Source organism: Haliotis rufescens, unplaced genomic scaffold (assembly GCF_023055435.1).
Source record: "Haliotis rufescens isolate VD_foot unplaced genomic scaffold, xgHalRufe1.0.p SCAF_1, whole genome shotgun sequence".
NCBI classification, from domain to species: Eukaryota; Metazoa; Mollusca; class Gastropoda; order Lepetellida; family Haliotidae; genus Haliotis; species Haliotis rufescens.
Genome location: NW_025963779.1, coordinates 64,532,634 through 64,549,485, shown reverse-complemented (window position 1 = coordinate 64,549,485; position 16,852 = coordinate 64,532,634). Strand labels below are relative to the sequence as shown.

At 38.8% G+C, this 16,852-nt stretch overlaps 3 protein-coding genes across 6 annotated transcripts in view; 2 read left to right on the top strand and 1 right to left on the bottom strand.

Annotated features, from left to right (window-relative positions):
- LOC124142389 (IQ domain-containing protein H-like) overlaps window positions 1-7,158 on the top strand; it is a 44,073-nt gene extending 36,915 nt beyond the window's left edge. For all 3 annotated transcript variants that reach the window (XM_048399629.1, XM_048399627.1, XM_048399624.1), the window contains 4 exons: window positions 156-281; window positions 1,591-1,652; window positions 2,547-2,655; window positions 3,852-7,158. In XM_048399629.1, coding sequence (XP_048255586.1) covers window positions 156-281; window positions 1,591-1,652; window positions 2,547-2,655; window positions 3,852-3,944 — 390 coding nt within the window. In that variant the 3' untranslated portion in view covers window positions 3,945-7,158. The remainder of the gene's footprint in view (window positions 1-155; window positions 282-1,590; window positions 1,653-2,546; window positions 2,656-3,851) is intronic.
- A 355-nt stretch (window positions 7,159-7,513) lies between these two features.
- Window positions 7,514-12,769, bottom strand: LOC124142391 (tRNA (guanine(26)-N(2))-dimethyltransferase-like). Its single transcript, XM_046510834.2, has 5 exons — window positions 12,641-12,769; window positions 11,106-12,528; window positions 9,343-9,433; window positions 8,521-8,799; window positions 7,514-7,839 (listed from the first exon to the last, which is right to left on the bottom strand). Exons 2-5 carry the CDS (start codon window positions 12,500-12,502, stop codon window positions 7,720-7,722), a joined length of 1,887 nt encoding a protein of 628 aa, XP_046366790.2. The 5' UTR covers window positions 12,503-12,528; window positions 12,641-12,769; the 3' UTR covers window positions 7,514-7,719.
- A 131-nt stretch (window positions 12,770-12,900) lies between these two features.
- LOC124142392 (phosphomevalonate kinase-like) lies at window positions 12,901-16,196 on the top strand. Of its 2 annotated transcripts, none has more exons than XM_046510836.2 (4): window positions 12,901-13,030; window positions 13,724-13,787; window positions 14,797-15,085; window positions 15,853-16,196. In XM_046510836.2, exons 1-4 carry the CDS (start codon window positions 12,945-12,947, stop codon window positions 16,002-16,004), a joined length of 591 nt encoding a protein of 196 aa, XP_046366792.2. In that variant the 5' UTR covers window positions 12,901-12,944; the 3' UTR covers window positions 16,005-16,196. The 2 variants fall into 2 exon arrangements, with proteins under 2 accessions (XP_046366792.2, XP_046366793.2); XM_046510837.2 differs by lacking the exon at window positions 12,901-13,030 and adding an exon at window positions 13,048-13,166.
- Window positions 16,197-16,852: the final 656 nt, after the last annotated feature.

The window sequence follows — 16,852 nt, the reverse complement described above, 5'->3', positions numbered from 1 at the left end:
TTCGAGAGACACAGTGACATCCAAAACCATGCATTTTCATTCCCTTCAATACTCCTTTACTTTGGTATTGGTTGTAGCTGTTGTTGTATATCTGGACTACAACTGCTAGATATGACTCTGATGACAGGATTTCACCACGTTGTATTTCTGTGCAGGACTCTCCCAGTTCCACTCGCTATGCCGTGATGAGTACACATCTGCTCCACACAAACCTGGCCGTCGTCCATTATAGCGTGTTCTTCCAGATGTGTCGGGCACATGGCATAGGATATGACATCAAGGTATGCCGACTTACTTCATTGTAAGAAAAATCTTATCAGTCTACGAATATATATAACAATTGAATATCTTTGCAATTAAATACCATACTGCATAAATGATTTTCATAATGTTTACAATCTCATTAAAATCAGATCTAAGTTCTCGTTGCTGCTAAACAAAGATCTGAGGACATCGCTTTATGGGTCACGTCAGAACGACCCTTCGCGAACTTTGACCGACCACTGAAAGAACTAACAAGAAGTCGATATCAGCCAATTAGAAAGCAGCTTTCTCGAGCTTTACGGCACTTATTTCAACCTGGCGACTTCCCTTCAGACTATGCTTGAAAAATATGTTGACACAGTTCTCAATTAAAATTTTGAAAACTGAACAAACGAACATTCCGGAATGTCTAATATATGGTTGTGTTAAAATGTCTATCCCACGGAAGCGAGAGACAGACGATAATTTTGATGGAATTAGTCGTAGGGGCCATAACTGTTGTTTGGAATACCCTGTGTTAATGTTTATGAGGTTGCATGATTAGAAAACACATTCCGACTGTCACTTTCATCATCCGGTAAGCGACGCTTTGATTGGTCGGACGAAAAGTCGTTCTGACGTGACTCTGTAATGGGATGTCCTCTTTGTTTAGAGATCACAAGAACTAAGATATGATGTTTATTATTGTGCTGATTCATGTCCCAGGTTTCATACAGTTCTCTACAGGTTTTTGTATCAATGCTTATATAAGCATTCTGTGAACTGTTTTGTCTGCTGTGTGAAAACAAAGACTTGGAGAAAGATATTAGCGTTTACTTTGTTTTTCTCTTCTTTGTCTGTTTATGAATTGACTTCAATATTCCCGCATTTATTGAGGTATACGCGGATTTACACATTGTGCACACCAATTTTTTACATTTATACTTCCATAAATGCAAAAAGATTAGGAGTCAATTCTTCAATATACTCAGCAGAGGAAAACAAAGTAAACACCAATATCTCTCTCCAAGTCTTTGTTTTCACACAGTAGACACAAAATAATTCATTCATTTGATAAAAGTGTTTCAGTCTGTACCTTATGATACATGTTGTGAAAGATTACTTTAGTGAAACCTTGTACACAATACACACACAACCTGGGCCCACTTGCACAAAGCGATCTTAGCGCTAAGATGATCTTAACTACCATACTTTAACATAGGCTTACAATAGTCTTAGCGCTAAGATCATTTTGTGCAAGTGGGCCCCGGACATGGTCAAGGGGAGATAACTCTATCTGATTTGAAGCCTCGTCCCTGAACACAGATTTTGTTGCTATGGTTACAGGAGAAGCAGGGTACTGTGTTCACCCTAGTGGACAGCTTCAACAGGGAGAGACTGGGAATGCTGTGAGTTGTTTTCTGTATCTTATTGGTATATCTTACGCATAAATCTAACTTCAAAGTTCTTCCAAACCTGAACGTCTCTGTGACCTAGTGGATAACATGTTGGCCCAGAAAGAGGAAGGTTGGTAGTTCAGTCCCCTGGTTGTCAAACCCAGATACGTTAAAAGATGGAACTTGTTGTTACCCTGCCTGGCACTCGGCATTGCAGCATAAATGAAGGTCTGTGCTTCTCAGAGTCAGTATCCTGTAAGCAGCACAAATGCATGAACGTCATGAAAGAAGTGAAACTATCTTGAACAAGACAAATATTTAAGACCCTGAAATCTTCCACACTTTCATCACTGTGTATGAATACTTTCCTTGATAAGTTTTGTTTGTTTTGTTTATTTTGTTTGTTTTGTTTGTTTGTTGTTTAATGCCGCACTCAGCAATATTCCAGCTATATGACTGTGGCCTGTAAATAACATAGTCTGGAGCAGACAATCCAGTGATTGACAACATGAGCATCGATCTACGCAATTGGAATAGGATGACATGCATCAACCAAGTCAGCGAGCCTGACCACCCAATTCCGTTAGTCTTCTTACAACAAGCATAGTCACCTTTTACGGCAAGCATGGGTTGCTGAAGACCTATTCTACCCCCCTTGATAAGTAAACTCCCTAATTTGATAAAAAATGAGGCATTCTCCATGGCAACATAAATTTTGCATCCATTGTTTTATATTGTCTTTCTTATTTAAAAAAAACAACTTGAATTTAGTCAGTACTCAATTTAGTGAGTAAAGTCCTTCATGTCTCACAACTGTTCGGGTACACATCAACAGAAAATGCTGTGGTCAATAACTGATGTCATTATACATTTGCGATTTCAATAAACATGTGTTTCTGATGACAGCACCATCGGGGACAACCTACAAGGGGGACTTGCTACGTTTGCTCGCAACATGTCCGTCATCCACCAAGAGATCTCGGCACCCAACATGCAGGGCAAGACTAACTTCAAGGTAGACATCAACCTTTTCATTCAGAGAATGTTTTCCTCTTTTGCTTGCATTGCAATTGTTGTGATCAAGTTTTGTATGTCCGAATCATCTTGGGGTGGTAGGGTGGCTTACTGTTTAAGGCATTCACTCGTCACAGCAAAGGCCTGGTTTCGATTGGGTACAATGTGTGAAGCTGATTTCAGTTGATTGTCTGACTGGATATCAGTTGACTGTGTGACTGGATATCAGTTGACTGTGTGACTGTAAAAACTGTCGAGATTCTTCACCCAAACTTGCTACATGTATTAACAAGGGGCTAATGTGGTGCCTCTTGCTATTTAGAAATGTCATAAATTTATTCCAGTTTCCATGTTTAATCACTTTGACTCATATTTGTGTGTTCGGAACATATCTCTAAAACTAATAGGTAATCTTTCTTGAAATGGTGCGCACACAAAGACAAGGTTGTCTTTAAGTATTTTGTATTTGCTATTTAGGGACTTTAGACTTTAGATCTTTTTTAGTTTCCATAGCAACAAGTTTGAATTAGACTCTGTTCATATTGGTGTGTACTTGACATACAAATACAAAGTTCCAAATCCCAATTCTATGGTACTGTTTTGATAGCTCAATAACTACTCTTGTATACGGACAGACAGATCAGATAGACATTCTCTGACTTAGTTAGAATTAAAGTAACAGTCAGATGATTTGTGCTTTTGAATTTGTAGGATTTGTCATCTTCTGATGACTCTTGTTTATGCTTGACAATTGATTGTTTTATGGTTTATAATAAAAATGTGGTTTGGGTTTATAACATTTCATCATGTTGATATTAAATTTCTAACAATAGTTAAAGAAATAGAATAAATAACCAAAAGATGTTCAAAATAAGCATTTTTCAATTACGGGTAAACAGCATCTGTTTCACACTTGTACCTGTATATATACTACTCAAAAGAAGTTAAGGATCACCCAATTCTTTCATAATGGTAAAGTTAATCTGTCATGACATGAGAAATTAGCTACTGGGGTATAGTAATATGAAAGAATCAGGTGATCCTTAACTTCTTTTGAGTAGTATATTTCACTTGATTTAGTGAGTGTAAAGTAATTGGTCCAACCCTCATGGAAACTAGGAATCATGTTATTTATAGATTCCTTGTACTTGACTTGAGACATTGAATAAAGTGACTTGCACATTATTCCTGCTACAGGGCGCCATAGAGGATATAGAGGGAATTCTGGGAACAACAATCCAGAATGCGGAGGAACAGTTGGAGGAGGCGCAGAACGAGGACGAGGCCTAGGACCAGCATTACCCTCATCACAGGGGGAGATCATATCCTCCATGATCAACACTAAAAACTGCTGAACATGCAAAGCCAAATGGATTTTACAAAGTATTAACACACCCTTGAAAACTCATTCACAATGCCATCCCAAACCCTTCCATTTGAACTTAACTATATATGATATGTTACGTTTGAAAATAAAACTAATATTTAATATTTCACCGGGTAAATTAAATACATACAACTTGAAAGTTCAGGACTGAAATGTTACGAGTTGGTTAGTATAATCATGTTACCATGGTTACTGGCAATATTGTTGGGGTAAGAAACCAGATGCATTTTCTGTCATCAGTTTATTTTAATTTTTTCTTATATTATTTCCACACAATGAGAATCTGTACAGATGTATTGCAGAGTATGGTTAATGACGATGTCAACATGTTATATACACCTGTTGTCTACTGGGGATGCAACCATGGGTCCACCTGCTGCTTCATCACACTTGTCTACCCGATGCTAATACATTAATAAGCTAAAATTTCAACTGTTTGTAATGTTCATTATTTACTTCTAAATTCACTTTGATCCAAAATACACCTTGTTTAAAGAGACTTGTGAATAACATTTTGAAAAAGTTTCATAAGTTACTGTCAGACAATAATCCGACGTATCTCCATTACTCCCACTCTGCTGAATCGGGAACATCTAATGCTGTGTCATCATGTCAAATTAAGCAAGGAAATCTATGTTGTGGGATGACACAGGTAGTTATGAAACTATGCCTTCAATAGTCACCTCAGTTATTCATGTTGTATACCACTCAACTTTTGATAAGGATTCTAAGATACTTCGTAAAATTCTTCATAAAATTACATGTTATAAATTACACACATAAGTGGGATGAGTCAAGAGATAATAATAATATCCCTATCAAAAGATGAAAAGTATATATATGGTTATTGATCTCTCCTCACATCAACTGAAGATGTTTGAACTATGCTGCTGTGTTGTCGGGGTGAAAAGATACATCGGTGCATCGTGAGTTTTCTTGCAACGATACGATACATTTTTTTTCTGTCTCGATACACGATGTTATACTTCGTAAAATAAATTGCTTGCTACTCATTTATGACCCCTAACATTTTTGGGTCAGTCAAATATCACAAAATGTGTTTAACTAGCTTTTCAAGTTCACTACCAAAATAGCCGCTGCAAACGTGTCTACAACTAGCTTTTCCTTTTGATCCTGCTCTGAAATATTTATTTCATGAACATCATGAAGTTTACATGGGATTTGATGTAAATATGTGTATCACGCTACGTATCATATTGTGGCCCATGTATCATGATATGTATCGTATTGTGGCCCATGTATGGTGATACGTATTGTATCATGGCCATGTGTCGTGATATGTATCATATCGTGGCCCATATATCATGATAAGTATTGTATCATGCCCATGTATCGTGATACGTATTGTACCATGGCCCATGTATCGTGATACGTATTGTATCGTGACTTGGCTGTATCGTTTCACCCCTGCTGTGTTAAGGATGCTACTATGTTTATGGATTCTGTTGCTGTTGTGTTTCTTAAAGCGTGGTTGGTTTGGTTTTCTGAAAGGTTGGCGCTTTGGTTTTTCAAGTTTTAAGACAATTGACCCGAATCTCGTTGTACAATCCCTAATCATCATGATCATCACGACAGGTTCGGCTTACAGAGAGACATTGTGGAAACATTGAAGATTTGCAGGTTGTAACTGTCCATGATGTTTCATCATTACTCAAACAGGTTCTTATTTGTAAATAATAACTGTAAATATATAATCAACGCAATGTACATAATATAACATATTTTCATCATTTTAATCAAATATAATCATTAACCATGGGTGCAATTTTTGACTATACATTATTTGTGTTTTATGTAAATTAACGTGTATCATTTTCTATGTATCTTACCTGTAGATGTCAAACAACATTCCACAGAGTGGTACGCACACGATATATCGTATCTATAAGCACTATGGGAAGCTTTTTTTGCAATAAACTGATACTCTCAGTTTATCCCATATTTACAAAGCAATTATGTATTGATGATTTTAAAATATTTTTTTTCTTTTTTATATCATTATCCGTCCACTGTAATAACCAAAGTATTAAATATTCCAATTTCCTGTATGTTATGCTAATGTTGGAGACACAAATAGATGTCTGGTTACAACTGTGATATGAACGTGTTGTGCATTATTCATTGTACATTGATTGTCGCTGAACAGGTTTTTTCCACTGTTGTAGCATATGCTAAATACAACACGTATCCTGTCAGCATATGCCTTCAGAAGTAGTGTCTGTCTTCCATTGAACCGTCCGTGACAGTGCTGTACACGTTGCCTTCTCCATCACAGCGTGTTCAGTGGATGTAGGTGGGATGCAGGGCCAGTAATCTGCTAACAGTTCATATATACTGCTATGGTTCTGGATTAAGTTCACGGTATTCTTGTCACGGGGTAGTTTATTGCACTGCAAATTTGGGGTATTACAGTGATTTTAATATTTTCTAATTGATCATGAAAATGTATCAGCGCTTCTAAGATGGTAAACTGTTGTTCCAGTTTCAGTTGATGAAATACTCTTAATCTATTTCACAAGGATGAAGAATTTGTTGTTAGAATGATCTACAAAATAAAGACACTGAATCTCACAACCGTAACATGCATAAGTCCCTTCCACAATTATTCCTAGCATGACCATTGTACAGTGAACCCTCGTTAATCCGGATTGTAAAACTTACCTGGATCAGCAAATGTCCATATTAACATTGATTAACAATTATTGATGCTAAGTAATGTTGCCTTGTGTATATGTACTACTCAAAAGAAATTAGAGAACACACATTTTTTTTATGACTAAAGTCAGCCATGACAGTCATGTGAAAAAGGATGTTCTTTAACTTCTTTTGAGTAGTATATATTCCAGTCATGATGGACTTACAAGCTTTAACTGTATTTGTGAAACTATGTATGGTAGTGACAATGCTCAGAGTGCTTGTTCCTAGCTGGACGATGCTCCCATGGCCAAACAATGTACTGGATCAGTGTTGTCTCAGTACGTGCTCCTGATGTTATCTGTGCTGATAACGCAGAGATGTCATACCAAAGGTTTTTGAAACTGCTGTCTAAAGGAATATCAAGAACATTCCACTTCAATATATAAACCTTGAAGCATTGTCTGCAGTGTTTGTTATTTGTGGTAATCTCCTTAGAAACATATACACGATTGTGAGTAAGTGAGTTTGCTTTGAATAATATTCCAGTTTTCACGGCGTGTGAACTTGGTATAGGAGGAAAGCCTGAAGTGACGTAGGTCTTAGACATTTACCACTTCAGCGAAACCCACAAGCATGGGTATGGTGCTGACAGAGTGAGTGATTTGTGCTGAGTTTAGCAATATTGTCACATCAGTAGACCCCAAGAATAGGCCTCATACAATTTACCAATCTTGGAAATCATCACCATGATGAATTAATTAACCACTGCTGATAACAACACAGAAGTTTACACAGAAGCGATGACATAAAAATGCACAAGATCAGGTTTTTATTAAAAGTGCTATATTCACATATTTACAGTTTTGTTACAAAGAGCAGTGTAACCATGGTAACTATTGTCATACACAGAAGAGGTCACAATGACCTTCCTTCTTATGTATACAAAGAGCTGATGTTGACCAGTATATCTTCTACCCAAAACAAGCCCACAGAGAGATGGTGAGCTTCACTGTTTGTACATCACTGTGCCTGCTCCTGCTCCTGCTCCATGTCATGGTTGTAGACACAGCCGTCCCCGAGGTCACACTCCCCAGTCTTGTACTTCTTACATGGGTACTGCTTCAGGAAGCTTTTGTTCCCCTGGAAGACAAATACCAACACACATACACAGAATCAAAATACAACACTGGTGCTAAAGATCATGTCATCGTTTTACAAGATTTTACTTCTAGATCTATTCATGAGTTTTTTATTACTGTTTAATAATATCCATTGACTGAAGGAATCTAAAAGAAATATTAGAACTTGTGAAATCAAAATGGCTGACAATAATAATATTTGAAAGAGGAGAGTGTTAATTCTCAGCTGTTATGAGTGAGTGAGTTGTGTTTAACGCCGCTTTTAACAGTATTCCAGTTATATCACGGCGTGTCAGCTTAATGTGGGAGGAAAGCCCGAAGTGATGCAGGTCTCAGACGTTAACCACTTCGGTGAAACCCACGAGCACGGGTATGGTGCTGACAAACCTAGAAACATAATCGGGGCGAACCCACAATCATAGGTTTCTGTCGTGCCCAAGGGACGCAACTCTGCACAGCGAATCACTGCGCCTTAGACGACTGGGCCACCCGTTCCCCCCTCAGCTGTTATGTCCATCATTGATAGGATTTGACTTGAAAGTTGTCGTTAAGGACTCACCCAAGTCAATTTTAGTGTTGAGGCACACTAATGCTCATCACTTGAACACAAATCCTCCAAGCATACTTCCTGAACATCCAATGTTTATGAGACGTATGCAAAGGTTAACTCCCAAACCCTCACCTCTCTGTCCTTCCTCTTGCCTCTACATCTGTCTCTCTTCTCACTGAGACTCTCCTCTGTGTTGGACTTCTTGGCCCGGGGCTTGGGCCCCCAGTCTGGCTCAGGGTTCATCTGCCATCGTAGCAGCCCCTTCTGGCGAGACTGGGGGTTGGCGTCTGGGTGAAGGCTGAACGATACTTCTGTCACAGGCTCCTTGTCCAGGATGGCCTTGGCTGGGGTCCCACGTTGCAGCCGACTTGCCTTCACTGGGTGATCCTTCACCCAAGCCCGCATAATGTCCTGTAGGAAACAAGCCTGCATTATAGTGAGTGAGTGAGTGAGTGAGTTGGGTTTAATGCTGCTTTGAACAGTACTCCAGTTATGTCATGGTGTGCCAGCTTAATGTGGGAGGAAAGCCCGAAGTGATACAGGCCTCAGACCTTTACCATTTTGGTAAAACCAATAAGCACAGATTTGGTGCTGAAAAACCAAGAAATATACTCTGGGCGATCCGGGATTCGAACCCACGATGACAGGTTTCTGGCATGTCCAAGGAACGCAACTCAGCACAGTGAATTGCAGCGTCTTATGGAATGGGCCACCTGTTCCAAACTATCATCAAGGCTTAATGTTCACTCTACACATGATAACAGGGTTTTACCGGATGCAAAATATTGTGTCCTGCACACAATTTGAGAATAGAAGCAAAAAATAAGTTATTTGGAGACACACGTTCTTGAGGTTTTAACATGTTGAATTATTAAAAATAATTCCATTCTAGCATGAACGAAAAGTTCAACAAAATTTCTAATCAGACAAACTTCATTAATCTGTACTACGTACCCATACCACCTCCCCAGGTGCATCAGTCTTGTGGGCGTTCTTGGCACAGTGGGTTAGTGATGCTCGATAACCAGCATTCAGCACAGCAGACCTTCGTCCACACAAATGTAACAATTATTTCAAGGTTTACACACCATACATGACGAAGAATTCCATAAGTGAACATGTGTGACCCGATCCATCAACAACATCAAATTAACATGAACTATTCACACAGCCTTTGAAATTCACTCTAGTCTGTTAGCATGGCTAATGTGAGACAATAATGATGAGGACAAGTACAAATCCAACCATCCTTGCTTATCCACTGTATCATATCTCCATTCTATTATAATAATAATGACAAACTAGTATGCCCTGGACCCATTCAACAACATTTAACATGTTCAAAGCTTTGTATTGAGACCAGTTTCAATGACTCCATCCAATAAAAATACTGTTCTTTCATGACTGGAATAAGCAGGCGTATCATTGTCTTTATACTGATCTGTTAAAAGCGGCGTCAAACCCAACTCACTCACTTGATACTGATCATGCTCATGACATCTAAAACCTTTTTTCATAGCATTTATTTTTTTCAAATATATCAACATGATGAAGGGCCTGCTCACATCATGCAATATATAACGTCGTGATTTTATATGCATTTATATGATGAACTGGATTTTAGATGGGGGGGGGCACTGGTGGCACGGTCGTCTAAGGCGCCGCGATTTGCTGTGCAGAGGTGCGTCCCTTGGGCATGCCGGTAACCTATGATTGTGGGTTCGAATCCCGGTTCGCCCCGATTATGTTTCTAGGTTTGTCAGCACCATACCCGTGCTCGTGGGTTTCACCGAAGTGGTAAACGTGTGAGACCTGCATCACTTCGGGCTTTCCTCCCACATTAAGCTGACACGCCGTGATATAACTGGAATACTGTTAAAAGCGGAGTAAAACCCAACTCACTCACTCACTCAGAAGAGGCATTTTCACTGGTTATTAATTTCAAGCTCAAGAGCCAGAAATTCTGTATTTAGTTATAACGGTAACGCTGTTTTTCAGGGCATTATCATTTGCAGAAGCCCGAGGTCTTCCATTAACTGCCCGACGAAGGAGGGCAGTTGAAAAGACCGAGGGCTTCTTCAAATGATAATGCCCTGAAAAATAGCGTTACCGTTTTTATAGCTAAAATGGATGGAATTTGTTATCAAATAAAAAGAAACAACAATATCGGTTTTGAAACATTTACTGCAATCAACACGAATGTCACTGACCAACTTACAATGGAAACGTCATAGAACAAACCAGATGACGTCACTATTGAACGTGACGTCACCTATCCCTATCCTATGACGTCACCTGACAACGGGCGTGATAATGGCCCGTCGTCAAGCAATGTGAGGGCATTATCAAGTTACAGTGGCCCGCTCATTTTTGATAACATGCGGGCGGTTTGATGATAATTCTATCTATTTTAGCTATAATAGTGATTAGGGAGATGAAGATAGTGTTAACACTTCTATAGTGAAGCACCTGGGTCCAGGGTATATGTCTATCATGGTAACTGGCTTTCAGATCAGTTCTTTTTCTAGGACACTGACTGGTTGTCAAAGGAATTGTCCTGAAGACTTGTTACAAATTTACGTACTGAAGAATGTCCTATCATTACACATTAGAATGGACATATAATACGCTAGATAATCATGAATGGAGGCAAACAGATTAGCGTTAGGGTCAAACACTGAAAAGACAAGGTGACGAATTCTCTTCATCAAGACTACCTGAACTGAACTATACTGGGAGCAGTACAGTGAAGAACATTGCAGACCTCGTCTAGTGTGTAGTACAGCGGCACATCTTCCACCTCCTCTGACATCATACTCAGCATTCCCAGAATCCTCTCCGACGTATTAAACAGGTCTTGATTGGATGATACTCTCTGTAGTACTTTTGTAAGAAAGTCTCTATCATGCATGGGGTCTGCCCATATTGGGCCACCGATGTGTTGTTTAAATCCGCAATGATTACATACTGGTTGTGCAGATGGTGCCACTGCTGGTGTGAACTTGTAGTTGTCTCCCTTGGTTGGGGTCTTGTTTGCAAGTTTTTGCAGAACATGTGATCCACATCCTGTGCAGTGATAAACATAAGCTAATTTTGTAACGGACTGCTTCACTTTCACTTGGCCTGTGAACACTTTGACAAATACTCTCACGTAGAAGTCAGCACTCACTGAGATAAGTGGTTGAATGTAACGTGAATATCGATTTGCTGCGGATTCAACCGACTGGAGGATTATTCTCAAAGCCATTTCATGACAAAATTTTGCCTTTAATGACACAGATCCGTATTTAGAGTAGCAAGTCTCACATGAGTTTCCACACATGACAGCCATGTCTGTACAAGTGACACAGAGAAGGCCTCCATCTCTCACGGCCTGGACAGCCGAGTCGAGAAATACAGATGGACTGCCATAAGGGTCAAGGTCAATAACATCAAATCTATCTTTCAGCCCTTTATTTTGGTACATGACCATTGCAGCATCTCCACAGTTTGACCGAACAAGGCCTGTCAATGTGTTCTTTGTAATATTTTTGTCAATAAAACCAACAGCATTTTTATCAAAATCATTTGCAATGACCTCTTTCACACCTGGAATCTCCAAGCCAAACCGGACTGATCTAAGCCCAGATGCTGCCAAACCTTCCAAAATTCTAATTCCATGTGGGTGGGAGACACCAGCTGTTAACTCGGAATCATCAATTTTAGAAACATCGGAATTTTGTTCATCACCGCATATCTGTTGTTTGGCTTTCGCGTCTTCTCCAGTTGTCGCATTATTTTGTTCTGATGAATTTAATTTCTTTCTCAATGATTTAGCTTCTCGCTCTCTCACTGTATCAAAATGGTCATGGACGAATTCCGAGATGACTGCAATCGTCAGATCTCTGTTGAACTCCTGTACGGGGTTGTAGAAGACTGACGACGGTGTTAGAACTTCTGCTTTACCCTCCTTCACTTCATTGACCGTCACATCTATAGTCGCAGACATCTTGCATCTGTTAGGCACAACAACAGTTCTCGGCCGTATATACCCAACCCTAGTAATCAAATGACGAAACCTTAAGCAAGTGTGTACTATATGGAAACTCTTGCTTGAAACTGAAAGAGCTGTCATCGAACTCAACCATACATTTCAGAGATCTGTAAAGAAACAAGGACATCGTAATAAAATTATCATCAGAACAAAATCGCCTTGCGTGCATGCACTTTAAAAATTGAAAAAGCCAGCTTTGAATGTTGCTTTTATGATTACTTTTTCATTGATCATGTTGATGAGCAATGCAACACCTGTTCCACATGGCGAAATCCACCAACTCGCGTGTTAAACTACATCCGTTACTGTAAAGGAACGAATTAGAACTCGATTCCATATCTAACAATTATAAATTGTATTTGCATCCCAGTGCAGTTATTATATCTTTAAAACAAATACTGTTAATTAATATCCAATGCTTTGTGATTTAAAGAAATGAGTGAATTTGTTGTTTTTTAACTATGTTGTCGGAAGTGACACACTTCAATCCGTTCGTCGCCCTGTCGTGATAACGCGAGTAACAATGGCACACGTTCCGGTAGCAGTTCTCGTCTTCAGTGGAAAGAGAAAATCTGGCAAGGACTATGTTACTGAGAAGTTACTACAACGGTACATTATAAATACGTGTTTTTTGTTATGTGTGGCTTTGAATCAAAAATAGTTTGTGAGATGACAAGTTCCGAGTAAGTCAAAACAAACAGCCCTGTTCTCCACAACAAATCAGCTGATCAGGATGATAGATCAGGTGATTGTCTGACCATGGTGACACAACTATAAGCATCTATATATATTTTGTTTGTCATGTTTAATGTGTTGCTTGTGACTTTGGAGTCAATGTGTTTTCACAAAAACTTTAAACAGTTGCTGAAAATTTATTTATATATGTATTCTTGATTATGTTTGCAGTTTTAAGGGTAGTCTATCAATAATCATGATTATGATTGAATATCTACTCACAAGTAATCATTCTGTTTATCAGTCTGTTTATCGCATGTCTGTTTCGTGTTATGATAATTAATCAACTCATACTAAATGAAATAATGACCATTGAAATACGGGAAGCAAACTATTTACTCAAAACAGATTATTAACATTTTAATTGAGCACATATCAGTCATGTATCAGTAATGTATCAAATTCATAATCCTCAACACAAGAGCATGTTGTAGTAATCATTAATCCTAAAATTAAAGTTTCATGTACTCTGCTGGAAATCATTAAAAACTGTTGCTTTAATTTTATTGGATGTCACAAGGCAATTATTGTGTGACTTTGTAATTAATTGTTATATTTCATTTTCAGGATTGGAAACGAGAAATGTTGTATCATGCGTTTGTCAGCACCCCTCAAGGGGCAATATGCAAAGGTGATAACCAGTCAATAATTGTATACAAATACTTAGAATTTGACCAATTGAGCACACACTTAATAAAACAATAATAATAGTTGAGATGTTTCAGTTTAACAACAGCCTACCACAACATATTAAAAGGCATTCCAAGTTTACCCATTCCTCCAAGTTTGTAAAAGAAGCTTTCTCTCCCTACATGTTAATGTCCTCCCTAGATACGTCTTGGGTCCTGGATGAATCCTTCTTTGTTTATAATCATTGGATTCCTGATAAGTAGAATCAGTAAAATAGGAACTCCTGATAAAACTTGATTCATTTCTTGATGCCTAGCATGTCTCGACAGACTCTTGTATAATTAATCTGTTGGATTACTTCGGACTGGCTGTAATTGATCATCCATCAATGTCAATACTTCTTGCTATTTATGGGGGCACGGGTGGCCCAGTCGTCTAAGGCGCCGCGATTCTCTGTGCAGAGTTGCATCCCTTGGGCACGCCAGAAACCTATGATTGTGGGTTCGAATCCCGGTTCACCCCGATTATGTTTCTAGGTTTGTCAGCACCATACCCGTGCTCGTGGGTTTCACCGAAGTGGTAAACGTCTGAGACCTGCATCACTTCGGGCTTTCCTCCCACAATAAGCTGACACGCCGTGATATAACTGGAATAATGTTAAAAGCGGCGTTAAACCCAACTCACTCACTCACTCTTGCTATTTATGCAGTTACTCGTTTAAGTTGCAATAATCAATATATTATCTTCACTGATTAAAAAGAGGATCATGTTTTAAAGTATGTGCAATTAATAGTGTTAATCAAGACATACAAAAAAATCAAATCTGACATGGTTGTATGACTACATGAATACAACAAATAACATATTTTCTAGGTTGGAAACAGCTTTGACCCTATATATTATATATATATTTGTTTTGCTTGATCCCATGAATTGTAACTTGAATCAACTGGATACATTTTTCGTGATCCCTTAAATTGTACAATAATCAACTGGATACCTGTATTTAGGAACACCAGCTAGACATCACACGTCTCCTAGATGCATCTGAATACAAGGAGCGGTATCGACCAGACATGATCCGGTGGGGGGAAGAGAAGCGGAATGCAGACCCCGGGTATTTCTGCCGTATTGTGACATCCGGAGAAGGAAACGACAAGAAAGTTTGGATCATCAGTGATGCCAGAAGATTAACTGATATTGCATACTTCCAACAAAACTATCCCAGCATCACACGAACTGTCAGAGTAGAAGCTGATGAAGATGTCCGCAAAGCCAGGGGATTTGTCTTTCAGTCAGGTACACATTACTTTAAATTAAAGTATACAGGATAGGGTGTATTATCAATTTAATTACTCCAATAGGGTGCTGGGTTAGAATTGCTCCCCAGCAAGCTATGCTGGCCTTACGAGGCGACTTAATGGATGGGGTGGTCAGGATCAGTGACTTGGTTGATTCTGTGTCATCGAACCCCAATGGTGTGAATTGTTGCATGCATTATCGATCACATGGGCCCATGCCTCGACTGCAGTGAGTGAGTGAGTTAATGCTTTACGTCACATCGTGCCTCGACTGGAAGGTATCTGACCTTATTGTACTGACTGACTAATGTATGATGAAGGAATGTGAACAATTCTTGTTATTTCTATTTATTTGTAATAGTTACCGTATTATTCATTTGCTATATTTACATGCTGTCAAATACTGCATTCAACTGAAAATTAATTTTTGATACGTTAAATACTATAAATGATACTGTTATGTGCAATTCAACATTGATTGTCATGTTGTTACTTCTTCAGGTGTAGATGTTTTGTCATTGTTTGTCACATTGTTACTTCTTCAGGTGTAGATGTTTTGTCATTGATTGTCACATTGTTACTTCTTCAGGTGTAGATGTTTTGTCATTGATTGTCACATTGTTACTTCTTCAGGTGTAGATGTTTTGTCATTGATTGTCATGTTGTTACTTCTTCAGGTGTAGATGTTTTGTCATTGTTTGTCACATTGTTACTTCTTCAGGTGTAGATGTTTTGTCATTGATTGTCATGTTGTTACTTCTTCAGGTGTAGATGATGCGGAATCAGAGTGTGGACTAGACGGTGTCTTGGACTGGGACTACATCTTCAAGAATAATGGCAATATCAACCTGTTTGAAACAGGTCTAGATACAATTGTTGACGATGTACAGAAGAAGTTGGATGTGGCCAATAGTTAACACACCTCATTTTAGGCATATACATTAAGACTACATTTTACACTACTTAGCTTCATCATCGAAGGAAATCTGAACAGGTGCATGAATCAAAATGGATGGAATGCCACTTATTGACAGAAAGTAATATATGAAGAATATATAAATGTTGCCAGTATGACTGTTGTATGATAAACTGCTGATTTTATCTTCAAAGGCATTGATGGTTCTTTTTTCATTTGCGCATGTTGACAGTCCAGTTCCAGTCTAGATCCGGGGTAGAATAGGTCTTCAGCAACCTATGCTTGACGTAAAAGGTGACTATGCTTGTCGTAAGAGGTGACTAATGGGATCGGGTGGTCCTGCTCGCTGACTTGGTTGAAGCGTGTCATTGTATCCCAAATGCGTGGATCGATGCTCATAATGTCAGTCACTGGATTGTCTGGTCAATCACTCAATTATTTACAGCCAGCCATCATATAGCTGGAATATTGCGGAGTGTGGTGTTAAAGAAGGAAAGAGCAAAGTTTCAGTCTAAGGAACCTGTCATTATTGAGAGGGGCAGGGGGAGCGGAAAGGGAGGGTCATGGCAAAATGGACATTTTATAAGCATATTTTTAGTACATTAGTGCATCAGTAGCCTATGACCGGTCCCTTATTAAACATTTAGGATTTTGGGGAGATGGATTTCAGGCATCAACCTGGATGATGTTTTCCTGGAGGACAGAATGATTAGTGAATAACCAACAAGCTGCAAGGGATTACGATATGTTTGTTTGTTGTTTAACGCCGTACTCAGCATTATTCCAGCAATGTCAATAAATAATTAAGTGGGGATTGACATCATGAGATCAATCTCCACAATTGGGATA

Excerpts from the sequence above, each read along its gene's own strand:
- LOC124142391 (XM_046510834.2), bottom strand. The coding sequence starts at position 12,502 with ATGACAGCTCTTTCAGTTTCAAGCAAGAGTTTCCATATAGTACACACT. Across the intron at positions 9,434-11,105 it reads CCCAGTATAGTTCAGTTCAG|GTCTGCTGTGCTGAATGCTG; the intron begins GTAGTCTTGATG and ends GTGTGGACGAAG. Across the intron at positions 8,800-9,342 it reads CACCTGGGGAGGTGGTATGG|GACATTATGCGGGCTTGGGT; the intron begins GTACGTAGTACA and ends TGTTTCCTACAG.
- LOC124142392 (XM_046510836.2), top strand. The coding sequence starts at position 12,945 with ATGGCACACGTTCCGGTAGCAGTTCTCGTCTTCAGTGGAAAGAGAAAA. Across the intron at positions 13,788-14,796 it reads TCAAGGGGCAATATGCAAAG|GAACACCAGCTAGACATCAC; the intron begins GTGATAACCAGT and ends ACCTGTATTTAG. Across the intron at positions 15,086-15,852 it reads GGGATTTGTCTTTCAGTCAG|GTGTAGATGATGCGGAATCA; the intron begins GTACACATTACT and ends TTACTTCTTCAG.